Genomic DNA, 27,233 nt, shown 5'->3' with positions numbered 1-27,233 from the left:
CTCTGTCTCTCCCTCTCTTTTCCTCTCTCTCTTTCTGGCTCCCTCCTCTCTCTGTCTCTCTCTCCGTTTCTCAAGGGGCTGCCGATGCGCCCTGTCCCTTGTGGCTTTCACGCTTCATTCACTCATAAAAAAGTGTGTGTGTGTGTGTGGGGGGGGAGCTTTTGTTCTGCCACTGAAACGAGGCATCAGTAGCTCCAGTTGCTGTGTGTGTGTGTGTGTGGGGGGGGGGTGTATGCATCCAGGCCCCTGCAGGGCGTTTCATCACCTGCCAAAGAGACGCCATCCTCACTAGAGCTGCTCGCCTGGAGACTCCCGCCACAACACGAGAGACAGAACACCTCGCCTCATATTCCTCCCATTCTCTACAACCCACCACAACACACTGGCAGTGGGGCCTCTTCACCAACTGCCACACCACACTGCATGTTCTGCCCCATATTTTACTGGAGGTTGCGTATGTCCCACAAGGACGACATAAACAAACAATAGTATGCCCAGCCAAAGATGGTCAAAGTTTTATGTTTTGGAGTTAGCTAGATGAGCTGGCTCTGTGCTGTTTAACTCAACTACTCCTCTCTCTCCCTGTTCTCCTCTCTCCCTGCAGCAAGCTCTTCACAGAGTTCATCCTCAATGTTCCTCTGGGCCGACTGGTCAAGCAGAAGCTGCACTGCATGATAGACATCGTCCACAGTGACCTGTTCTCTCAGCATGGTGAGGCTGGAACACGCACACACACAGATACCCTTACAGACACACGTGCACACATGCTCCACGCCCTGTAGGTGTTACTCTGCACACACACAAGGAGAAGGTCATCTGCGAGGCGCGCTGGAATCCATCTCGTTATCTAGCTGTTAATCCCTTCTATGAACACACTCCGTACGACTGCATGGGAACGTCTGCTCCTCTCTCTATCACACACACACGTATCTCCTCTCTCTCTCCATCTCTTTCTCAGACTCACCGCTCTCCCACTCGCAGCACTGCTAATCTGTTTGTGAGCGTAGCGTGCTGTGTGTGTGGATAAGGGAGGGTCTGTCTGTGTCTCTGGTGAGCGGCACCAGAGGTGAGCCTCTCCACTATTCATGCAGCCTCTAAAGGTGAACTCTGCTCACGAGAACCTGTTCACGCAGCCTCTGTCATGCCATGCTGTGCCGTGCTGTGCCATGCTGTGCCGGGTCTGCCTTATGTACCAGCACTGACACACGCTGTCACATCGATTAGTCCCAGCCTGCAGTACGAGCTAGCGACCTGCCACCAGTCTTTCTCTCTCTCTTTGAGGGCACATGCACGCACGCACGCACACACACACACACTAACACAATATGGTCGATGTAGAGTTAATTGCCCAGCAGGTGTAAAGCACAGCTGGGCAACAGACTATTGAGACGGCGTCAAGGCTAAACAGAACATTCGGGCATTCATGTTATATCTTTTTTATGTTTTTATTTCCCCGAAATAAAAACTAAAATAAAAAAAATTAACTCACAGAACATCCGAAGACAAGAGAAACTGAGAGAAAGAATAACAACTTTTACTTCCGTGGAAGCTGAACACTAACACCAGACGGCCCAGCCTTTGTTTTCAGCACACGTTCTTGTGATTTCATACCTCGGCACCATGTCATTTCCTAATCACCATTCAGCATTTTGCCTCGTTAGGCCACCATTGTTGATGGGTGACCTGCCAGTGATTAGCATTGATCTGATTATTAATTACAAAGTGGCCATGTCTGTGTTTGACAGTTTGAAGGTAATCGGAGGTACCTCCTCCCTCTGGTCCAGTCTGCTGCTGAGCTGTGAGCGCAGAGCACATCCATATCCAGATGTCCTGGACCCTGCTCCTGGGGCTCTGCAAAAGGGTTAGAAAATAATAGAGGGAGCCTTGTACTTGGTGTGTTTAATGGGCCTGCACTTGAGGGCGACACCACTCCTTGTAAAAGCACTCGGCCATGTCTATGAAGCTGTCAACATGGCATTCTGGGGACAGCCAGATCAGTTGTGTGTAAACACCTGTCCTCCCCAGGGGCGCAGCTATGCTAATGACCCTGACCCCAGGTGTTGTGTGATTGGTTTACTGGCTGCCAATCCCAAGGTGAAATGTAGTGGAACAGAGTGACAATATGGAGACACCCCAGGTAGCCCCTAACGACACACAATCCCTCACATGGAATTAGCTTCTGGTTTGCTTTCCACACCCACTTTCATTTAGTCTGACTGCTGACGGAAAGCCTGGCCTGGAATGAATACCTCAAAAGTTTTTCATAGAATAAAAGCCTGCTGTTTTTTTTTTCTCATTCCAGTGCCAAACGTTATTGTTATTTTTATGTGTGCGATCAACATGCACAAGGAATGAGCTTTTCCCAAATTACTAGTAGATGAACTTGAGAAAAATCTTCAGGCTGCCTTCGTGTGTTGAGAAATGACGGTGTGTCGCCTTCTCTCCGCCGGCTGACTGGAGGAGGAGGAGAACGATGGCCGCATAAATCACTTGCAAACCGGCTCGATGGAAGAGAGCAAATATGTCAGCTGCTCTCCTGGTCTGTATTGAGGTGCTTTGCTCTAGCGCCTGAAATCTGTAGCCGCTGAGGTTGGAGTGGAGCTCTCGTGGCCCTTCCAGATAGTTCCAGTCGGTTTCTCTCTCCCAGCCCGAACGGAGGGCTGGAGCACGGAAGGTCTTAAACTCTGCACACAAAAGCCAGACACCCACCAGATAGATTTGCTTTTTGTGTTATAGCCCTTAAAGATAATTTAACACCACATACACTCTTGTTAAGCTTACCTCTGGCCGGCAGCTTACGATTCGATCCTGCTGCACACATCCTCCATTGCACACATGGTTGGCATTTCTTATTAGGGTTTACCAGTGACCAGCCTTAAATGTCATAGCGGGTATCGCAACACTTTTGGCAAATCCCATAACTGCATGACCGGAGGATTTGTTTGGATGATGAAGGACAGATTGAAGTCGCAACCAGGAACCTGAATGTAGGGGAAGGAATGTAATTGAAGTATAATAGTATAACTGTAGTTTAGGTTTGAAGGCACTGAATGGTACTGGACCTACCCTTGCCTGGCCACTATGACACAGCTGCAGATGCAGACAAATACCCCTGATAGTTGATGTAGAACAAAGGGTTCCTGGGATGAAAGCCTTCTCTGAATCTGATGGGCTGCGAGCTGTGTGCAGAGTAGGGCTGGGCAATATATAAAAAAATTGATATCTCGATATTGTCAAAATGTTTACGATATTCAATATCTCAATATGTTTACATTTTCTTAAAAAAACATGATTTTCTTTTGCCCCCATTAGACAACAACAAAAACAATTGAGATAGAACAGCTATTGTTACAAAGTATCAAATGTGTAGTGCAAGTTTAAGCAGTAAAAAAAAGACCCTCCCCCACCTCACGTCTCTTGCGTGGGAATACGTGACAGACGAAAAGGGGACGTTATATTGGACGTTCGGCGCGTTCTTCGGGAAAGTATGCTTGAATTTTAAATATTCGATATTCACGATATTTTCACATTTTACATTGTCGTCAAAATTATTGCGATATTATTGCTAATATTCAATACATCGCCCAGCCCTACTGCAGAGATGGACTAGTTCTGAGACTTGTTCAGGTGCTGTCATACTTCAGCAATACCATCACAATCAAGAGAAAATGGCAGGAACTATTCTCAATATTTCGTTATTTGTTAATATTTTTAGCGTTTTACCATAATAAAATTTCACATTTGGAGTTTAATGTGAAGGAAATTACCCATGAGCAACTTGATAATCCTTCTAAATGGATTCTTTGTAAAATGGTTTTTATTTACCATTTCTTCAGAAATACAATTACACCGGAATATAGTCCGGCAGATATGCAATTCTGTAATTGATGCGCTAATCAACAATTAAGCCTTTCAATGGAACAATTTGGCACAGCATCCCCCTTCACCCCCTGTTCCCTCTACTCCAACGGCAGTGTCAGTGAATGAGCAATCAGGTCTTAATGAGTTAGTTACACTAATACATTATTTCCCTGCTTTGTCATGGTCTTCCAATAGAAGTTCTCATCCTAGAGGTAGAAGACTGATGGTTTCTATAGAGGATGACTAAGTCTTTCGCAAAAAGTTTCATTTTATTATTATTCTGTTTTTCTGCAGCAGTATAACAGTGCAGTGTTGAAAAAATGTTTGTTTACTTTTTTCATTTCATAATTTCTTTGCTCAACGTATTTATTTGACAATTGTGCCAAAGATTTTTGCATAGTACTGTATGGGGTATGTCTCTCGTAGCCCATGATGCAGCGCATGATGATGATACAATAGGCCACCTGACCAGGATGCGGAAAACCCCGGTGTTGTCTCAGTACTTCAGAGTTAGAGTGCGAAACATTGCCACCACAACAACAGTCTGTCCTGGGACTGTATGCATGTCCACTATTGGATAAGACTCCCGGCATGTAAAAGTGCTGGCCTGAAGCATGCCACTATGCTCCTCTTCCAACATGGACACAACAGGTACTCACCTGGTTCACTATCCCACTGTGCCGCCCTGATACTTCATTGTGCCGTATGTCTCTGTGCGCATGTGTGTATATCAGAGTGAGAGGGAAACAGAGAGAGAGGTGTGAGTGTGTTTGTTGTGAGGCAGCCCGTCGCAGTGGGCCCCTTCTGCAGTGCAGTACAGCGATCAATACCCCCCCCCCCCATCCCTTTTTCCATGGAAGGACGGGTCTCCCTCCTCTGTTTGCGCCCCAGGCCTTGGCTTTCATTTCAAGCACTGCGGTGTCCCACACAACTCCTGGATTGGAATCCGAGGGGTTTAATATAAAATATGATAATTTGCCGCAGACCGCCCCAGGTACCTATCTTCCTACGCACACCGTCTCCTTATCGCTCCTGCCTCTCAGTCCACACCTGCTCCATAACCCGGGAACCAGGGGGTTAATATCAGCAACCGGCACAATGCCTCACCTTCCAGATGATGTTCTGGAATTTGTCCTGGGATGCTAGCCAGCAGTAACGAAGACTCAGGGACTGTTGTCCTACTCACACGGCTTGCAAGACTTTTTTTATTTGCTATTGTACTTCTCCTGTGTGCAACATCCATAGTTGAACAGCGCTAATTAATGTTTGTAGTGTTTACAAAGAGAGGCGTGGAGGGAAGCTGTCCTCCTGAGTGCTGATGGTGGTGATTGAGCAAGTGCGTATGTTTGCGTCTCCGCAGACTGTCGCGAGATCCTGCTGCCCCTGATGACGGAGCAGCTGAAGTTCCACCTGGAGCAGAAGGAGGAGCTGGAGGCCTGCTGCCGGCTGCTCAGCAACATCCTGGAGGTGCTCTACAGGAAGAACGTGGTGAGGAGACGTGTCACGCTCACCCACACACATACATACACACGCCCCCCCCCCCCCACTCACCCACACGCACACATACATAAACACGCCCCCCCCCCCACACACACACACACACACACACACACACACACACATGCACGTACACACACAAGCAAACGTGCACGCACGCACGCACACACACCACAACTTATTTACCTTCATATTGACCCCCACCCCTCCATACACATTCTGCTGTAGACATCAGACGTTCCCTCTGTCACACACACACACATCACACACATTTCAGGAGAAATCCTAGATCTAAGATTGTAAATTCGTTGGGGACGGAGGTCTGTTGTGCACATATTTTCTCATTTAATTAGCTCATTCCACATTTGTAACAAATGATTATTTCATGGACCTTCCCCTCTGGTTCAGAGTTGCATTGGCAGCCTGCCTATATTTCAATACAGAGAGAATCATCATTCAGGCCAGCCATGTGTTTATACTCACAACGGCTTCCATTCATTACAGCATAGAAAACACTGGGGAGGAATCAAAGGCTTTGTGAGTTCAGAAGTGTGTGGAAACCAGAAGCGTAGGCAACGGGCCGTGCGTCACACCTGACGCTTACAAAAGGCTAGATCAGAAACTCTCTGATGATATTGAGGCTGACGTGTGTGTGTGTGTGGATTTGTGTGGGCCTGGTGCGTGATTGTGTGCATCTGAGCTCAGTTAGCAAGAAAAAATTGCCTGGTAAATTATTGAATGTTTTGGGTGGCACGGGGGTTTTCAATATGCCCTCCCCCCCTCACCCAACATACCCCTCACTAACGGGTAAGCAACCCCCTCCCTCCCTGCAAGGCAATTCTCTCATCTCACATTTCCTATACATAAATAATTTTGCCACTCCAGCCTGGCATGTCAAAATACTCCAGCTCCAACGAGAGTAGAGGACGATTCACTAGTCAGTCTGGATGATTCTCACAACCCTCCTTCTCAACCTGGGGAAAAGCCTCGCTGTGCGGCGTCTCCCTTCCACCTCCATGGAGGTGGAAGGGAGACGGAAGGGAGACTGCTACAGCACGACCAATACTGGAAACGGGAAGCATCTTCCCGTTTCCAGTATATCCATCTTCCCTCTGTCATTCTGTGGGATTTTAACTAAATAACTAACCAACAAAAAGCAAATACCAATAGTTTTATTTAGGGATCATGTTGAACGGCAAGCCCACAACAACTGTAAACTGTATATACACATATAGGCATAGATAAAATAACTTTTTCCCAGTTAGTTTTGTGTCTGCTCATTCTGACTCTGATAAAGGAGGCCCACCCCTAAACACATTCATCATGTCCCCTTTTCTGTTTTGGTTAGAGATTGTTAGCCAGAGCTATATTTCACTCATGACAAGTGTATTCCGAAATGAAAACGTTTACTGTACTACAACTTTGAGGGTTTTTTAGCAGTGCAGTGAATCTTTTCCCTGTGTGTGTGTGTGTGTGTGTCCAGGGCCCCACACAGTGGCACGTCCAGACTATTATGGAGAAGCTCCTAAGGACAGTCAACAGGACGGTCATCTCCATGGGCCGAGACTCTGCCCTCATCGTAAGTAACTATGACTAAACACCTGAACCACACTGGAGTGCATACGCACACACACACACATGAATACCAGCAATTGCAGAAGGCTTCTATAGAGTCTGTATATCAGTCTGATATGGACAACAGTGCTCACAGTGGGGTTCATTTTACCAAAACAAACCCACACATCTCTACCTTTCTTTCCCCCCAAACACTGACACAACTCATCCTCCCACTCATCCTCCAACTCATCCTCCAACTCATCCTCCAACTCATCCTCCACCACATTCTCCCACTTTTCCTAAAACTCATAGTCCAACTCATCATACAACTCATACTACAACCAGTGTTGGGTAAGTTACTTCAAAAAAGTAATGAATTACTTCATCAATATTGTATTTAAAATACTTTTCTAATTACTCTGTCTGAAAAGTAATTTAATTACTCAATAAGTAATTTAATTCATTACTAATTACTTCTTAAAATCCTTATAAACCTTGACCGGATAGACAACACAAAGGAAACTTTCAATAATTAAATACGAGTCAAATTTGCAATAGTTTAGCCTTTTAGCTTTTTAAAACATCTTAGCTTTTTAAAACATACTAATACTTAAACATTTTAATCACAAATGTAACCTTCTTTACTCTTTAGTTACCAAGCAATATTTGAATAACAAAAAAGCTTTTTTGCTACACAGGTACTTTTGTTTAATATGCGCCTAAAGGACGGAGATTCTACAGTACACAGCGGTAGCATCTCTTCCCCTATGTACATTTACATTTATTCATTTAGCAGATGCTTTTATCCAAAGCGACTTCCAAGAGAGAGCTTTACAAAAGTGCATAGGTCAATGATCATAAACAACGAGAACATTGCCGGTAACCAAAACATGAAGCATACATTGTTAAAAGCAAATAAGTGCCAATAGGAAGAAACATAACAGCATGTAGTTAAACAAATTACAAATTCAACAACATGAACCTCAAAAGTGCGAGAGTGTACCTGTAGGAAAGCAAGCAACAATAATATAATTTACAGCGATTACAAGTAGTTAAATCAGTTAAAAGCTAACCAACAAGTGCAACAAGTTACTCAATAAGTGTCATTGTGTTCCTGGAGGAAATAAACTTAACTATCATCAGATCCAGCAAATGTTTTTTTAAGTACCGTTGTACTCCCGGAATAAGTGCGTCTTTAGCCTTTTCTTGAAGGTGGGGAGACTGTCAGTGTCTCTGATGGAGGTGGGGAGATGATTCCACCATTGGGGGGCCAGACAGGAGAAGAGCTTAGGTTGGGAGCGGGCGCTCTTGAGAGGTGGGACCACCTGACGGTTGTCAGAAGAAGACCGAAGGTGGCGGGCGGGGGTGTAAGGCTGGAGGAGAGACTGGATGTAGGCAGGTGCAGTCCCGTTCACTGCTCGGAAGGTCAGTACCAGGGTCTTGAATCTGATACGGGCTGTCGTATCATGTCGTAGATGTAGTCTGCGATAATTTTTTTTTAAGCTCACCATCAGACACTTTCTGCACTGGCGATGTAAAATCAAGTTTTGCCTGCTTAACAGGTGTTGCCGAGGTGTTATCTGTCGATGAACATGGATCACTGAAAAGTGTTCGTCGATGCTGCCTTGTGAGGTTCTTCAGTAGGGTTAGGGTTAATTGTGTTATTGACAGCCGCATATAGTTTTTTTTCCCCAGGACATAGCTTACCCTTTACTGTAATGTTCTTGTCAACCTGTGTCAAAAAGGTGAAGTAATTGGAATATTTACATTTGGTAAAACAGCTACTCGCTCCGGCCGACATCTTCCACTTCAAACCGCGCTTATGCAGCAAACTCACGTCTCACGTGAAACTGCACTACAGCTAACCATTTTAAAGAGGCAGCGTTCACTTTTGCCCTAAGACGATACATTTAGATTTAAATTCAATATTGATTTATACAGAATTGTTGGACTAATTTACAGTATGTAACGCAAGTACATTACAACAAGTAACTGTAATTAAATTACCTAAAAATTTACAGTAATCCCTTACTTTACTTTTTCAGTGGATAAGTAATTTAATTACTTAGTAACGAGTTACACCCAACACTGCCTCAAACTCATCTTCCACCACATCTTACAACTCATTCTCCAACACACCCTCCAACACCATCCTCCAGTCAGAACTGCAAGCAAAACCCACTTCCTAAGTAAACCTGAGCACCACAACTTCCATAAAAAGCATATTCAATCCAGAGTTTTCCTTGATCTCTCATGTGCTTTTATGCTTGATAGTATGACATGGGTCATAACTTATTAATGTGAGTGGGTGTGTGATCTGTCAACGAACACAGTTCCTGATGGCGAGCGCCCTGACGCTTTAATCTAATCAGTGTTTTCTCTGCCACGGCGGCACAACTCACAGCCAATCATCCTCTCGGCTGGAACCCAACCACAATTAATGCACTTTATCAGTCATTCCCTAAATACGCTGTCGTATACCGTCGGCACGCAGTGCTGCTCATCCATTTCTTCACGAGGAGAGGGAGAGAGGGGCGGGAATGTCATGGTACTTATCCTCCGGCTCCCCTGCCTCAGTCCTTGTGTAATTAACCCCCTGGCTAGCCATGTGACTTTTAAAGGAGAGCGACGCTGATTAAGGTGAGGCCTCTGTTTAACACTGTCTAACTTTGTGTGAATGACGTCCAAGGAATCTGGGTGATTTAAGGGAAGCAGCTCTCGTGTGCTTGCTCATCTTATAAGGTCCCATCAGTGTGTGTGTGTGGTGTGGACAAGATGTCCTCACAAGTATAGTGAAACAGGAATAACTTTTCTGGGCCCCATAATGCTTGTGTTTAGGGTTATAATTGCGTTAATGGTAGGGTTAGGGGTTAGGGATTAATTGTTAGAGATCACATCTTTGAATAGAAGTGAATGGTTGTGCCCCTGTAGGATAGAAAAACTAACTTGAGTGTGTGTGTTTTCACAGCATCTGGGGAACAGCGGGAAGTGACATCACAGCCTCTCACTCGACTTTTATCTGTTGTACCACAAGCCTCTATAGCTCCCTGTGTTTTAATCAAGCCAGTAGTGGCTGGGTTGCCTGGCTGTAATAGTGTGTTTGTGTGCGTGTGTGCACCTACAGTGCGTGGGGTTGTTTATGGTAAAAGGTGACCACAGCATCCATCTTTCACACTATCACTATCATCATCTCTCGCTTTTTCCCTCTCCCTCTTTATCTCCTTTCTCTTCCTCTCTCTTTCCCTCCCTGCTCGCTCCTCCGCAGCATGTATGAGATGAGTGTCGGTGGGAGGTGACGGGAAGCTGTGGCGAGTACAGTAGCTACTGTCTCACTGCAGCCAGTCTGACAGGGCAGAGCAGAGCTGCCTGCGCCCTGGTGTGGAATTGAGATGTGTCTGTGTGTGTGTCACATCACATATGGCTAATAAAGCCTGTGTGGTGGTCCCTCCACCCCAGGCACAGCCCTTTGTTCCTAGACAGCGGCCTGGAGGAATCCCCCCCATACACATCAGGGCCTTTGTTTAACCCCGCCACCCCACACACACCATACAGAGAGAGAGAGATTGTACTGTATCACTAAATACTGAATCTAATATAGCCGTTACCCAGAATTCATATAAAAACAGGACTTCTCTGCCTACCGAGCATCATACGATCTATTATTCCTACAGCTGTATTGATACATTGCCATTTTCCCCGGGGGGATGAATAACATTCAAGTTGTTTGTCGTTTTTTGCGCACACGACCTTCAGTGGCTTTGAACCCTCCAGCCTCTCCCGGCCTGCTGGGTCTTTTTACCAAGATGCCCTGAGACCCTTCTTGTGTTCAGGAGATGCTTTTCTCCTTGCTGTGGTTGAGCCAAGCCGTCTCACAGTGCTCGTGTTTTGGTGTCCTTGACATGACGAGCTGGACAGCATGCTAGCTGCCTCTTTTCAGCTTGCCAGAGTGGAAACTCTCCTTCCCTCTGTCAGCAATGGAGCTTTCCTAAACACTGCCCCTCCACGCCGTGTGGCTCCAGTGTGAATCATGTCACTGTGTTCTCTCCCTGACAGGACATCACATCCTGTTCCTCTACACAGCCTTTCCTTGTGTGATTTCTGCCATGTTGTCCATCCTTAGAAGTGCAATCACCTCAGATTAAGGGTTTCTCCTAAATCCTCATTCTGACTCTTCTAGTGCGAAGTAGAGAAATGAAGAGCGAGAGAGAGACGACGGGCTACTCTTTAAAAAACACATTTAAAAGCAGCCCCCCCCACCCTCTAGATCATTATTTAATGATCAATAAGGGAGGCTTGAATTTTTTAAAGGCCCAAGACCCAGTTAGGACCGGCTCCCCTAATCAGCACTCTGGGAGGACGATGAAGATGATGACGAAGATGATGATTTTGCTGCTGCAGCAGGGTTGTGGCGGGCGACGCAGATGGCACCGGAACAACTGACCTTGTTCTTCTGTGCCCACCAGATTTAGATCCCTCCCTTCGTCTTCTCCTCTCTCCCTTCCTCCCTACCTCTCCCCTTTCCTCTCTTAACTCTCTTCCTCGACTCTGTCTTTCTCTCTCACTCTCTGTCCCCCCTCCTCCTCTCTAGCTGCGGACACAGAATGTAGATGAGGAGACTTAGTGGCTAGCTGGTGCTGTCAGCTCTGCTGTAGTCAGTGGTTCAGGCTAAGCACTGTTAGCATCGCAGTCTTCACAGGCTTGACTCCACAATGCAGCTGCTTCATTAGCAGGCACAGCAGCATTGTTCTTTACATACCTGTCAGGGCCCATTCCCTGTGTTTGTGTCCTTTTCTGCCAGCTTAGCCTGAGGACATAATGCTAACCACGACACGCCAGGTCCCGCGTGCCCTACCCCTGCAGTCTCAGTATATCTGTGACCGGTGTTTATCCAGCGTTCTGACATCTAGAGGGTTGTGTTTATGTTTGCTCCTCAAACTCTCCTCACCCACGACACACACACACACCAGCGTTTAGTGTTGGGGGAGGTCACAGCCAAGGCGTTTCTATATTCTTCCTGTGATTCCTCTGCAGTGTGAAAACAGACTTACAACTCCAGGAGTGGTGGATGGACAACGTGTGTCCGACAGGCTATCCCTTGGCTATAAAATGTAAATACATAAACAAAATCAACATAAATGAAATGCAAATGTCTGCCGGCCCGTAGCTGCTGACCACGCTGCAGCGCGTCGTCTCAGAGACCGCGGGGTGTGCTCTGCTGCAGCCTAGCTTATGGAGAAGAGGCGTAGTGAGATATGGCATTGCATCGTAATGTCCTGCGCACGGACAGTCGCTCCCTTCTTACCTTGCCTCCTCCTCGCTAAGGAGATGTGGACGATCTCTTCCTAACCCTTCCTTAGACCCCAGACCCCCCTCCCAACCCCCTGGGCAGAACAATGGGGCATTTTACCATTCTGAACACCACCACAAGACCTACACCGTTTCCCAAACTTAAACAAAGTAATGATTCAGCTTGATTTTCAAAAAATAACCCATAGAAGCTGGTCTTGATGACAGCGGTCTGGATGACAGCGATCTGGATGACAGATCGCATGTCTTGTCCTTGGTGTCAGGGTTTGGAGACTATTTAGGAAACCCAGACCAAGATGAGTGTGACCAGAATCTTATTTATGCCTGAATGTAGTCCAGCCCCTCTTTATTACTGAGGAAGCTGAGCATGTGAGCCTGGGCCTTAGCTCTAAGCGCTTCTAAGCGCTCTAAGTGATTCTCTGTGTTGCTCTGGGATGTGTGGGATAAGGACATTAGATGCCCCCCAAAGCCATCGTACTTAGGCATGCTCGACAACTTCCTTCTGTTGCAATTCTGGTGTAGGAAACTGTTCTTTGTCTTTGTGCGTCAAACACCGAGTCACTATGTTCATGTTTCATAAATGAGACAAGAAAGGTGAACATGACAGAATGATCCAGAGAAAATGCAGTTTTCTAACGTAACCCTTCATTCTTCAGATGGATCAGAAGGATTTTCTCAGAGAAGTAGTTTGGGAGAGTAGAGAGAATGCTAGAACGCCCTTTTAAATGTTTATTTATCACATTTTATTTTGTATATTAAATGCCTTCAGATTTGATTGAAAAACAGTATAAAATACACAGTATTGCACATTGTAAATCAATTGCACTTCTTTAAGGTACAGATAAACATTTAGTTCTCTCCTTATGCTACAGTACAACTATTGGAGAAACCATTACTCGATATATATGAAAGTGGTGGGGGTGAATTACATGTGGCTAACAGAAAGCAGAGAAGATTTTGACCACCAGCCTGACCCAGTCAGTAATGTAATGCTGTGTAAAGAGCAAAGTAAGATTTGATTCCTGCGTTATAACCACTTTGACATTTCTGTCTATAGGGGGCAGTGTTTTTGGCTGAGTTAATGACTTGGGGCGTACACTCTTCTAGCTGGTTTCTAACTGTAATGACAATTTTTTTTACCGTTTCGCTATTCCACTCATAATGTAATTAGCCCTATTAGATATGTTGCACATATAGAAATATTTTGACTGTACAATGTTTCTATCAACCTCCACCGGAGGACTTTACAATCTGTTGGGCGGACGGGGTGGGAGAGACTCAGGTGTCCCCCATCTTGTTAGAAAAAGTTGTTGGTTTTTTTCTTCTTCAAACAACCTTTTTAGAAATGATTTCTTGACTGTAGATTTTTTTTGAAAAGTAAAAAAAAAAAGCATACCTAGCGAGAGCCAAGGTGATAGAAAGCATGCGCGGCAATGGGCCTGTACCCTGTGCTGCTAGAAGCTCCAGTTCAGTGACAGAACCTTCAGTCCTTCAGTCTCATGAAGCAGGACTACATGGTAGTACAGTCACGCCTGCATCCCCCACCTGTGTGACTGGGGCGGGGCAGTACGAGTACACAGGAGGTCCCTCCTCGTCACCTCCACAGGACAGGACCTAGGTGGTTTGGTGTGCTAACTCGTGATGGGGAGAGAGAAAGCTGGTGGAGCAGCTATGATATTGGGGTACCCCCTGTTTTGTTCTCCAAGAAGTGATTTTCTCTTTGACCTAATAGTAGTAGAAGACGATCAAATTGGAACGAATGTAAGGAAATAATCTCAAAGGAACTGTCCTCGTTCACAGCAACTCAGATATACTGTGTGTTCCAATAAACCTTAAAGTAAGATACAAGTTCATATGTTTTTGTAGAAAAGTACATTGAGATGCCGACCTTGGCAAATGTATGTTTATAAAAAATATGTATAATTTTTATCATTTTATCTCAAAGTCAACGGATTCAAAGAGACATTCTTCGATAAATATAAATTTTAATAATGCTCCAATAAATGTATATCTTGCTCAAGTACACTCCTTGGTCCACGCCAAGTACCTATGTCCTTATTTTCCTCTTCTCATCAGTTCGTGTGATTTTTGTCAAATAGTTTTCTTGTGAAACTGCATCCTGATTGTGGTTTAGTTGTGCTTTGTTGATATGCTGATATATGCTATTGGTGTGAGAGACAGGCATTGCCATGCGTGATTGCCGACTTCCCTCCCATACTCAAACCTCAGTAGGAGAAGAAAGGAACCAATAAATATCAAGTCCCAACATGTGAATGGAAACGTGACCGACAGCTGCTGAACCAATACATAATTGAAATAGACTCCAGACGGGAGCTACAAATTATATATTTAAATTGAGAGAGGAGGAGGAAATCCAATTTGGCTCCTCACCTCCCTGATCTCCAAATAAGTTGCCGTGGCGTAATTTCACGCCCTGCTTCGGGAAATTAGTTCAAAATAACTTTGAATCCTTTTCGGTAACCGTGACAAAAAATTATATTCTCCGGGAAGGGTTGCTGCTTGTTTTCCATTCCAGATTCCGGCGTTTCAAAGCCCAACTCAATATCCTCTCCAAGTCCTCACAGGAATTACAGGTGACCAGGCCATTAAACAGCAGGCTGGATTATATTTGTGAAACCTTTCCCCCCCTTGATAGATGCATAAATCCTATGGCATGGTGAGTGAGTGTGGCGGTGTTGACTGTGGAACTGTTCACAGGAACCAGAGTTTCCAGCGGGCATGCTTCTTGGAGTCTGCTTTGGACTTGCGTTTGGGGGTGGAGGTGTAGGCCTCCGGGGGGTAAGGCAGGGTGGAGAAGGGGGCGTCTTCCGCAGGGCACAACCTCGTCATCAGCGCCTGCAGCTTGTCCTCCTGCTGCTTGAAGTCCAGCTCCACACTGTGGCAAGCAGAGAGAGGAGGGAGGGAGGGAGGGAGGGAGGGAGAGAAACGTGTTAACTTCCATAGAGACTTTACCCCTTCTCTTCTCCCCTCTTCACAGGCATACACGCATCTGCCTTGCTGAATAATATTTGGCCATTTGTTCTCTCTTTAAGGACTTTTAAAAATCAATCCCATGGGATTAATATTCATAATCTGATGTCTTTGTTCCCTTCCCCACATGGCTCATCTGTTTTGATCAATAATCAGGTCATAGCAGTGGCCTACGCCTCCAGCAGCTTGCAACTCATGCTAGAGATCCACTCTAGCCCTGTTCTCACTTCAACTCCCTCCCCATCCTAGGGATCCATTCTGAGCCCGTAGATACTGTCTGTAGAAAACTACTGTGTTTTTGGTAACCCCATTCGGTGACCATGATTTTTAACACATTTGCTTTGATTTCTAAGTTCACCAAAGCTTTCTTCTCTTTCAAACCCTTCATGACTCCAGCTTTTGATGACAATGTTTACTATGGAAAGCCTAGGAAGTGTTTGAGAACTGGAGTGGAACAGGGTAGCATTGATCCCAGGGGGAGATTCTCAACTGTAGAGAGTACCTCTTATTCCCCCCCCCTCCCCCAACACACACACAACCCACCTCACCTCCTCCTACTCCCCCTCTTCCTCCTCCCCAGAGTTCTCTATATCCTGCGGTGCCTTGGTACAGTATGGGATTACATTTCAGACAGCCCATATCCACATGTGCCCTAATCCCTGCCCACCCACCATCTGATTCCAGGGCTGTACAAAGTGAAACACTCAGATTATAGCCTCAACCCCAGGATGTGTTGAGGGCTTAATCTGCCTGGGCAGCTGTGAGTGAAACAGACAGGCCACCGTTCAGACAGACCACCAGATTGTTATACAGGCAGCCAGACAATCAGACAGGCAGGTTCCAGCCATCCAGCAGGTTAGACAGACAGACACAGACAGGGAGACAGATTTATTTGTGGCCATGAGTGAGATGAGATGGTAGCCCCACAGCAGAGTATTCAGTGTAATTAAAGATAAGACAAGACAACACAAACACAGATAAATTCTGTTTGAATGTTCATTGGCCAAATATTTGGGGGAATCTTGCATTAAACTATTAAGTAAACCTGATGAATATGACCTAACCTTGTATACAACACTGTTTCCATCGCACAGGTCAATGCTTCACAGTATTGATTAGGAGTGAATACACTCTCAAGTAAGGGTTTTTGACATGGAATTAAGTGTATGTATTGGACACTCAGCACTTTGATAAAGTCCTTTACAATGAACAAACAAGCAGTGAAGCTTTTAGAAATCAATTATTTGAAGAGGTAGCTTGTACTTATGCGGTTATCAATACCCTCTTATTTCTTTATGGTCTGTCAGTGTGTGCATGTGCGTCTGCATGTGTGTGTCTGTGTCTGTTTGTGTGTCTGTCTGCGTGTGTCTGCGTGTGTCTGTGTGTGTCTGTGTGCGTGTCTGTGTGTGTCTGTGTGTCTGTGTGTTTGCACACCCTCCTGGGGGACACGCCGGACAATCCAGATAAGAATTGAAAACGCTATTATCATTACTCTCACAGCTTCTACTGCTTATACCACTGCCACACCACTGGCAGACAACATCACAAAATGATGATCGTTGGAATGTCACTTTTGTGTCAGAACTTTTCCCTGCTGGGATTCAGAAACAGGGAAACCACCCAACAGACTGGTTTCCAGAGCTGTAATCTACAACATTATTGCACATCAAAGTTTTTCCTTAAAGTAGAAGGGAAGACCAGAGCAAGTTGCCATACTTCGGTAATGTGGACATTTCACTGCATTACAATATGTTGACATAATTGTGGTAGTGTTTTGTAACTCAACATGCAATTTGAGTTGTGGGTTCAAGTACCGACTACTCTACAATTTATTTTATTACTTTGCATGCATCTTTTTTGCGATTTTTTTTTCTAGGTAGTTTCAACAAGTTTTGAAACGGAAAAGATTATGTAAAATGCATTGTGACAGCTCAACTAGGGTTGTGTACGATAACCAGATCCATTTTAAGAGCAGTTACAAATCCCCAAGAACCGTGGATTTGATAAAACTTTGCTTCCTAACTTTATTACGAAGGGTATTACGATCCCTTGGTGGTATTTGTCTGTAGATAAAATTGCTAATTTGCAAGAGGTTTCTTCCCCACTGTGGCTTGTTCTCCCCTGATTGAGCCTTTCACATGGCTACAGGCTGATGGGTTGACTTTACAGCTCAAATATAATAATGACGTAATGACAAAGTGAAAAAAGTGTGTTTAATATTTTGTATAGATTTGAAAAAATTATTAGCATTTTTCACGTTATCATTATGGGGTATTTTGTGTATAAATTTAGGGGAAAAAATAATTTTATACATTTTGGAATACGCTGTAACGTAACGTGGAAAAATGTAAAAGCTGTGAATACTTTCCGGATGCACAGTAGCCTATAACTTGATGTTTTTTGTAGTTATATTGTGTATAGTACAGGATAACATAATAGGCCTACAAATGTTGTTGAATAAATAACGAAAGCGTGACATGTTGTTTTTCTGAGAAATACCAATGATATTCTCCTCTGTGTATTTGCACATCAGAATCAGAGCTAGCTAACAGAACATTATATTATTTTCCCTGCTGCTCACCATGAAATACTACTAATTCCAGTCCCACGCTTGTTGTTCGACCTTCTCTGCCCTCAAACACAAACTTTTCAACTATTTCAAACCCTCTTTGTTATGACGAGACAGCCTTGAAAATGTACTATGGATGTACAGTATGTCCTTATCCAACCCGGCAGAACCCTGTCTGCCCCCCCCCCCCCAGTTGGTCCAGCTGTGATGCAATTCCTGGCTTAGAACTAAGGTCAGATCCATGGACTCAACTCAAAAGTGACCTTAAAGCTCCATCAGAAAGTTCCTAAATCTCCAGTCAGCTGTCATCAAAAAGACACTATAGCATTTGATGTAGGAAAATGTAGTTCCACTTCAAGCCCATATTAGGCCCCTAACTTCATGCCATCTGTCTTAAAGTAACAGTAGTATTTTATAAGAAGAGAGAATCTCAAGTGACTAGAGACTACTGTCAGCAGACTGGAATCTCCCATCTTTAAATCTTAACAGTTGGACTTAGATGAATTCTTGGCATCTTATGTTCTGCTGTTCGTGATATAATGAACTGGTTGTATTGGTCAGAGCACATAGGGAGATAATGATTGTGGCACATAGTGATTATCAGCCGTACTGTACTCCTTTCAAAGCACCCAGAATCATCAAACAAACTAGCAGCAATGGCCTTCCACCACAGGATTGGCTCACCTGGGGAACTTAACAGGCAGGAGCTAGCAAATTTTCAGAACAGCCTCATAAGAAAATGGACACAGCAGAAAAGACAACCACTTTTTAACTGAGAATTCATTATTTTTGTCCGAGCCCTCATCTTAACTGTCATCCCCCTCCTCTGCCTGTTGAAGGCCTTGTCACGTTCCAGTTTGGTTTGCCTGAAGGGGAACATTGGCTGTTTTTTCTTCCTCGCTCCCTCCCTCCCGCTGGGCCAGTCCTGTCTCCTGAGTGGGTCGTTGGATCAGAGCAAACTAAGCAAGACACTTTGGACCTTGTTAGTCTTTAACCTCCCACTCACAGACCACAGACTGAAAACAGAGTGATCCCCTCTCCCTCCCTGCTTTTCATATCCTCCTCTTCTTCCCTGATATCTCCCTAGGAGAGTCTCCTCAGGTCACTACATGTCTTGTGCTCTCTCTCTCTCTCTCTCTCTCTCTCTCTCTCTCTCTCTCTCTCTCTCTCTCTCTCTCTCTCTTTCTCTCTCTCTCTCTCTCTCTCTCTCTCGCTCTCTCTCTCTCTCTCTATCTATCTATCTATCTATCTATCTATCCTTCTCTCTCTCTCTCTATCCTTCTCTCTCTCTCTCTCTCTCTCTCTCTCTCTCTCTCTCTCTCTCTCTCTCTCTCTCTCTCTCTCTCTAGCTCTCTCTAGCTCTCTCTCTATCCTTCTCTCTCTCTATCCTCTGTCTGTCTGTCTGTCTGTCTGTCTGTCTCTCTCTCTCTCTCTCTCTCTCTCTCTCTCTCTCTCTCTCTCTCTCTCTCTCTCTCTCTCTCTCTCTCTCTCTATCCTTCTCTCTCTCTATCCTCTGTCTGTCTGTCTGTCTGTCTCTCTCTCTCTCTCTCTCTCTCTCTCTCTCTCTCTCTCTCTCTCTCTCTCTCTCTCTCTCTCTCTCTCTCTGTGTGTTCCTGTTCCTCTTTGTCTGTCTCTCAGTCTCTAGTTCTTGAATCTTCCTATGACTGACCCCTCGTGTCATCCTGCAGATATCTTTCCAGTATCTATGGCAACGAGCTGCCACCTTCCAGAGCTACTCCTGTCTGCACCAGAACACTGGCAGAGAAAGTGCAAAGTTTGTCAAGTCAGCCTTTCTGCTCTGTAATTTACATGTGCTGAAACTTAATCAGATCATCATTCCTTAGCAACGCTTAATTGATTTTCAGACATTCCCTCTCTGTGTCCATTTTTGTCTTGCTGTCTTTTTTCTATTTCTCCATTTCATGCTGTCTCTTTCTCTATTCTCCCCACACACACACACCCAAGATGCTAACCCAGATTGTTCTAACACTACTTAGCCATGGGACACAAAGTCTGGTTAATTATTAAGTTAAATGATGGGAGATGTCTGTCTCCTTTTGTTGGCTGGGTCCACCCAGATCTGCAATCTCTATCTGCACAAGTGACATCCATCTGTCTGTCTAATCAACACATTAGCACAAATCAGCAATGCCAGGCGAGAAAAAATAAAAACTGATTAGCGCTTCGAGCTCAAACAAAAGGCATTAAGTCAAATCAGGCTTAAAGCAGTGCTCTCAAAATAAAAATGGAACGCTTTCAAATCCTCTTTCATGCCATCCTGGGCCTTTCTTTGCCATTTCTCGTTCTCCCTCCCCCTGGCTCTCTCTCCCTCTTTCTCTTTCCTTCTCTTTATCTCTCTTTCCTTCCACCCGGATTGGCTTGGCTGAAAGAAAATGAATTGCACTAATCTTTTTTCCATGCCCTTTCTAACTGGTCTATCTAGGTGTCATGCATTAATCATTCCATCCCAAGTTTATATGAACATGGCCTCCATCCTTGGATGGAAGAGGAGTGGGAGAGAGAGATGAAGGAAGAGAGAGAGGGAGATTGGCAGGGCAGGTGCAGAGACCAGAGTCTTCTACAGCATATTGTATTCTCTAAGAGGGCCACACCCAAGCAGTACACAGCAGTAGAAGAGAGCCGTTTATTATTCACTCATGAATAATATGCAGGTTAGTTGCTATGGTGTCCACTGTGTCAGGATTGGTTAGGTTTGGAAGTGAGATTGTTCAGTAAACTTGTCATATCAACCCAAACTTCTCTGTTCTCTCACACCCACACACACCCACACAGGCAAACTATTTGTTCAGTGGAAAGTATCAAATCACATTATGCTATGTGCTCAACCTACACACACACACACACACACACTTACAGGATTAATCAGGTGAGATTGTCTTCATAGAGCTGTGAGTATTTCAACGCTTAATCCGGGGCTGGTATGTGCAAGAAGCCCCTAAATTTGATTCCTTCGTCGCACAGATGTTCAACAGCCAGCCCCCCTAACTCAGCCTTCTCTTATAAAATCGAAGCACCACAGCCAAATAACATAGCTGTCTCACTAAGAAAAGCCCTGGTCTTTATCATGGGGAAGCCTTGACACAGCCTTGACACTGTCAAGACAACAGCCCATCTGAGAGAAACCTCAATAAAGAACTCTGTCTCCCATCCTGTCTCCGTGTTGAGAGTGACCACGTCGATGGGGTATGGTGTGTTTGTATAGACGTGTACCACACACAGAACATATGAACGACCTGGCAAACAGTCGTTGCTTGTCCGCTGAGTGGATGATCCACGCGACGCCCAACGATTAAATTTGACCTGACAAGTCCAGTCCTCGTAAACACACCAGTTTTACTTGAGTCGCTGCCTCTTCTCTTGGGGGGGGATCCCTCTGACAGCGAGGGCGAGATAGGAAGACATATCACGCTCTTCCGTCGCAGAGTCTGATACGTCCTGACAGTTAAATTCAGTAGTTAAGCATGTGGGTTTATATCTGTCACTGTCATCCCTGTACCCTTCCTACAAGAAAGCAGGCCAGCTGAATGGGCCTGTTGTCTCAATATTGTGATGAGAGCGTTGGGGATGCGAGCACCACTTCCTTGCTGGGAAGGCTGGGAGCGAGGGTCGTCGACACAGCGCTGGCAATAGAGCGGGCTGGCGAATGACAGCATGTTTATACTTAGACCGACTGGCACGGTCTGTCTCGTGTTTGACGTTAGCAACACGTTAGCAACACCATCAGCGAGTGTTGGCTTGCTTCACAGCTCTGAGAGGGCTGGTGTGAGAGGGGAGAGGAGGGGAGACGAGAGGAGCTGGGAGGGGAGCTGGGAGTGATGATGGGCACTATACGAGGGACTGGTCAGGAGTTCATAAGCTAGCAAGAGGATTTACTCATTCATGAGGCCCTACCTAATTGTTGGAATGCTGCTTCAGCATTCCAAGTATTGTTCTTTGAATCTTTATTCAACTTCTTCATATTTTTATTCTATTTCTTCCGTGACACCTTTCAGCGCCTTCAAATCTTCAGTTATTAAAACCGTTCAGTTATTAAAACCGTTCAGCTATCAAAAGATTCAGCAGTTTCAGGCTATGACTTCTATGACTTTTCAGATTTCTGCCTCTTATGTTTGAATTAATATAAATATATATTCATAATATTTTTTACATTGTTTTCCAATTGAGTTTTTTTTCAAATCCTCTCAATCCTCTTAAACTTCTTGAACTTTCAAATCCTTCTTCTTCCTCAATCTTTCAGCTACAGCCACCATTTAAACTTAAAAATGTTGACAAAACCCTAAACGATTTTTTTTTAAATCTGCTTTTTGATATCTATTCAACTTTTTTAAATATCACTGATTATGTTTCATGAGTTTTTCAAACCGTTTCTGAGATTTACATGGGTGTGTATGTGGAGAGCCTAGAGTGCTGACTGAAACGCTTAGAGTGGAGCGGAGCTTTGAAATCAGTTTCAAAAAGTATTTCTAGTTTGCCCGCATTGCCACAATTTTCTCGGAAAAGATCCTTATTTTTTGGATTGGACGTATAGTTTTGCGTCTAGGTTAACTTGTTTGAGGTGTGGATTCTAGGTACATTTCTGTTGTTCTCTCTGCCCAGCTCGTTAACGGTCACAGCTGTGCCATCACCGTGGCAAGCAAACAGACACGCGCCACTCAGTCTCTCACACAGGTGATTGGTATTAGCTGATTAGTGGAGTCACAAGACGGAGATATTCAGTCAACTCAGTCAACTCGTCTCATTAAAAGACTAAGAGCACTACACAACTACTACCACTACTGATACTACTAACTGCTACTACTAGTGCACCTGCTGCTATATCTTATGCCACTACTACAATTACAAATTTTGTTTCACTACTATTGCTAATGGAACTGTTTTGTTCTACTACGCCACTGATACTACTGTATCTGCTACAGCGATTACTATCCCAACTATAATTTCAGCTACTAAAACGAATATTCTACTTCTTCTACTACAGTTTAACAGTTCAGCTTTCAGCTTCTCCCGCATTGTATTTCAGCTCTTAGCATTGTTAGATGATGAAGTTTAGATTCCACAATGCTTCTTTTGTGTGACTCACACATGTTTTTAATTAATTTCAGCTTGCGGGTATTTTCTCTTTTCTGTATTTTCAGCAATTTAAAAAAAATAATTTCAGCTTTCAGCGTTCCAACGCATTTTCTGCAGGAAATGCACTTTCTAGTTCACAACCCTGTCCATGCCGAGTCTCCCCTCCGTCACTCTCTGTGGCCCTTACCATGCCCCCACCCACACACCCACAATCTCTTATACCCTGAAACACCCACACCCTCATCCATCCACACACTCACCTTCACACTCCCACAGCCTCAAACATCTACACACACTGGTACCCGCACACCCACCCACACACTCAACTGTGCACACAACCACACACACAACCCTGCCCTCATCCGCACCCACACACCTGAACATACACGCACACACCCACAGGCACAAACACACACACATGCCTACATACCCTTCCACCCAAACATACACACCCGGTCATAGACACACACACAGCACCCCCCAGCTGGACACCCACACACACATGCCCACTTACCCAAACAAACACAAGCGCACACCCATGCACCCCCCCCCCCCCTGCACACACAAACACACAGAGAGTTCTGGAGAGCACATAACAACACTGCTTCTGAGGCCCAACATCACAGTGAGTGAGATGGACCTCTCTTTAGAAGGCTCCTCTGTATTAGCCGGAGGCTTGTCGGTCAGACAGCAAGATGCAGAGCGATTTAACCTCCTCGTCAAACAGAGGATCAGAGTGGAGGAGCCACTTAGTAAACTAAAGTACTCTGTCACAGATCACTTTTCTCTGTCTGTCTCTCTCTCTCTCTCTCTCTCTCTCTCTCTCTCTCTCTCTCTCTCTCTCTCTCTCTGTCTCTCTCTCTTTGTCTCTCTCTCTTTGTCTCTCTGTCTCTCGCTCTCTCTGTCTCTCTTTTTCTGTGTCTCTCCCTCTCTCTTTTTCTCTCTCTGCCACTACTACAACTGCAGTGTTTGTGTGTCTGTGTATGAGAGATCTTTAGCTAGAGGTGCTGCTCCTCCATCAGTCATGCGCCCCACACTGTCCTCCCATGGACAGAGCTGTCCAGTAGCGCTACAGAGGAACCACTGACCTGTAAATGATGCACGCGCTGTTCCGACACGTGTCACAGTTGGCCGTGTCCTGTCCCGTTCGATAGGAGAGTCTGTGAGGAAGAGAAGAGTGTGAAGATGATCATACCCCCCTTCCTCCTCCCTCGGGATGTTGGTCCCTGCCTATTACTGTCCCCCCACCCCACCCACTGCTAACTTGTTCGGTGTTTGTGTGTGTGTGTGCATGCACTGTGTTTGCTAGGATACACTCATTCAGACGTTTCCTGTTCTCGCTTCGTGCTTTTTAATCGTCCGGCCCCACTTGACCCCTGACCCACGCCTCAGTGGGAGGGAGGGGGTGGGAGGCCCTCTCTGCCTCCACATTAAAGGGATTCTCCTCTGCATTAACATGTTGGGCCAGGGAGAAGTCAATATGGATCCATAGTAATGTACCTGGCCTGGTCATTTATGCAGCCTGGCTATGGCCATGGGATGAGCCGAACTCAACGCATACGCTATGCAGATCGATGTCAGGCTAGCCATAAAGATGTTCATATTGTGGATGGGTTAGTATTTCACGATTTATTTAGTTAGTTTTTCATAAAAGGTAAGCGTGCAAGGCTGCATGCTGTGTTAGCATTTTAGTAAAGACGCTTTGTCATTTTAGTGCACTTCACCGAGGTGTTCATCTCAGGCTGGATCTCTACAGTCCAGGCTACTGCAGAGGGGCACAGAGTGAGGACTCCTACCTCCTTCAGAGCTACTGGCCTCTGATAGGCATGTCTGGGGGAGGGGGCATGGTGGGATGAGGGATGAGCCGTATCAGAGGGAAAGAGGTGCACATGATACCCAATCGATCGTCTCCAAGTGGGTGGTTTGAGTGATTCAGTCGCGGATGTTTGCCTTCAATCTACTCACACGAACAGAAGATTGCTTTCATGCACACGTGCGTGCGCTCGCACACAGACACACACCCTCACTTCCACACGGACTCTCTTACTCAGATCAAAGCAATATGTGTTTCTGTGGCCTGATATGACTTGGAATGTCACCAAACCTCTTCAATGTCAGTACTAGAGATCCAGCATAAAATATCAGAGAAGACAATGTAAAGGTCTCTGGGCTAGGATGATGGGGGTGGGTCTCTTTCAGGGAATAGAGAAAGTTAGAAACCTTAAAAGATGAAACACAGCAAGGCTGAGTCAACCATCGCAGCCTCCTTATTTCATCAGGACAATATTCAGGTGTACGAGTGGGAGGCAAAACCAGCTCCTAATGGAATACTTTCATCCCCCATCTACTTGAACGTCCCATTTGTTTTGTTTTTCTATATATATATAATAATTTTTTTTTTTTTTTTTTTTTTTTTTTTTTTTATAAGTGCACCTGTTTCAGTAATGTGTTTCAGTGACAGAACATTAGGTTTGGGAAATGTGTTTTGTGTGTAACGGCTGTTTTATTGCACTGTTGATGAAAGCACTCCTGTATGTAGCGTTTGTGACTTGTTGGAGGGTTTAGTTCGGTGCTATAGGCAGGCGTGGATTAATGCACTGGCTATCTTACAAGTGCAGGGGGCCCCGGATTGGCTGAACTATATATTTTTTTTTACGTGAGAGAGAATACTATAAGAAACATTAACAAAATTAAGCAGAGCAGTTTGACTTAACCCCTGTATGTCCATAAACAAACTCAACTGATTGGCTAAATTAAATCAGATCTGATTTTCAAATAATCCAACGTAGCATGTTTATGTTTAGCACACACACTCCTTTTTCCCCCCGTTATATTCCCTCTCTGTCCCCTCAACCACGCCATGCCACCTGTGCAGACCAGCGTTGAAGCAGCCACTCGAAATGGAAGCCCTGGCAATCTCTCTCTGTCTCATGACAGCTGTATTTTTTGCCTTAATATCAATATTGTTGTCATTTTCATGACCGGGAGGGGGGGGGGGGGGGGGGTCGAAGGCTGTAAAAGTGGAGTGGAAGTGTTAGCGTGCTGGCTGGGTGTGTAATTAAAGGCTGTCAGCGGTGCTTAACAGGCGCCAGGGAGAGAGGTGACCCCTGGATGACGGCTCAGGAGGAGGTCAAGCTCTCCTCCGATCACGGCCAGATGGCTGGACGGCCCGATCGATAGTCTTGATGGGGTGTCCAGGTCCCAGCCTGGACCCTCACATCTCTTCTCTCCCCTGCTCGCCTCTCCTATCTCTCTCACGGTCTCCCCTGTGTCTGGTTCTCTCTCTCACCCTCTCCGTCTCTCTCTCTGTCTCTCTCTCTTTCTCTCTATAACACAGCTAATAAGGGACTGGGGGTGGGGGGGGGGGAATGTGGAGCTCATTCTAACCGACATCTTTGGGGGGAGCCAGAAGTGCCATGAACAATATATTTATACGCCGGTCCCTGCCGGCACAGGGTGAGCTCTCCCAAAGGTCACTGGAGTCTGAGTGAGAGTCACACACACACACACACTCACACACACAGACACACACACCCCCGACCCCGCCAGGCCTGATGAGTGTGACTAATTGGGCGGCAGTGGCAATGTGCTGATGATGCAGCAGATATATTCAAAACCCTGTCCTGCCTAAAGACAAGAGCCCCCCCCCCCCCCCCCCCCCCGTCTCTTCCTACTGTGCACCGAGGGCACAGCTGTGTGTGTGTCCATCAGGGACAGAGATGACATCAGGGCCTGAGCCAGGCTGTCTCGGATGCCAGGAGACATAATCTATGTCCTCCACCCTTCAGCAAACCCCCCCTGTCACCCCGCCAACCTGGCAGAGGGAACACAGAGGACCTGTGAATAACAGTGAGGCATAGGATGATTCTAATTATACCCAGAGTCAGGAAGACAAGGATCCCTCTCTATGCTCTCTTTTTCTTTCCATCACATATTCTCACTTTTGTTTTTTACACCTCTTTTTTTCATATTTTCCTTTTTTTTTCTCCTCTAATTTTTTCTCTCTTCCTTGCTCTCTTTCGCCCCCTCCTCGCTCTCTTTCCCTCCCTCTCTCTATCGCTCTCTTTCTTTCTCACTCTGTCTCTCTCCTCCCTCTCTATCTCCTCAGAACACACAGATCAGCGTGAGAGTGCCTAGAGGACTGGCATACAGCTAAACTGGGCCTCTGCCACACAACCAGATATTTTAGGTTCATGTGTTTCAACTGTTATGTAGTTGCTGGCTTAGCTAACAGAATGGCATGTCCCTTTGTGTTTGGGGAACAGTGGAAACGGAGTCTTCCTCCCTTCAAATATCATTCTGATTCACACACAGGGAAAAAGTATTTTATTTCATGCTTCGATATCCTATTTGTTGCATT

The 27,233-nt window shown here is 45.4% G+C and overlaps 2 protein-coding genes across 4 annotated transcripts in view; one reads left to right on the top strand and one right to left on the bottom strand.

The window, feature by feature from the left end:
• Positions 1 to 27,233, top strand: part of dock1 (dedicator of cytokinesis 1) — a 212,953-nt gene that overhangs the window by 94,140 nt on the left and 91,580 nt on the right. For all 3 annotated transcript variants that reach the window (XR_009931847.1, XM_062474732.1, XM_062474731.1), the window contains exons 25-27: positions 605 to 711; positions 5,222 to 5,349; positions 6,842 to 6,937. Coding sequence is in view for 2 of the 3 variants with exons in the window: in XM_062474732.1 (XP_062330716.1) it covers positions 605 to 711; positions 5,222 to 5,349; positions 6,842 to 6,937 (331 nt within the window). In the remaining variant the exon portion in view is untranslated. The remainder of the gene's footprint in view (positions 1 to 604; positions 712 to 5,221; positions 5,350 to 6,841; positions 6,938 to 27,233) is intronic.
• LOC134031853 (inhibitory synaptic factor 2A) overlaps positions 12,944 to 27,233 on the bottom strand; it is a 31,152-nt gene continuing 16,862 nt past the window's right edge. Inside the window, exons 3-4 of the mRNA XM_062475592.1 lie at positions 23,962 to 24,033; positions 12,944 to 15,118 (exon numbers count right to left, since the gene is read on the bottom strand). Coding sequence (XP_062331576.1) covers positions 14,935 to 15,118; positions 23,962 to 24,033 — 256 coding nt within the window. The 3' untranslated portion in view covers positions 12,944 to 14,934. The remainder of the gene's footprint in view (positions 15,119 to 23,961; positions 24,034 to 27,233) is intronic.

Source organism: Osmerus eperlanus, chromosome 12, assembly GCF_963692335.1.
Source record: "Osmerus eperlanus chromosome 12, fOsmEpe2.1, whole genome shotgun sequence".
Classification (NCBI taxonomy): domain Eukaryota; kingdom Metazoa; phylum Chordata; class Actinopteri; order Osmeriformes; family Osmeridae; genus Osmerus; species Osmerus eperlanus.
The sequence above is the reverse complement of the archived record's forward strand: the minus strand, read 5'-3'. Positions and strand labels throughout refer to the sequence as shown.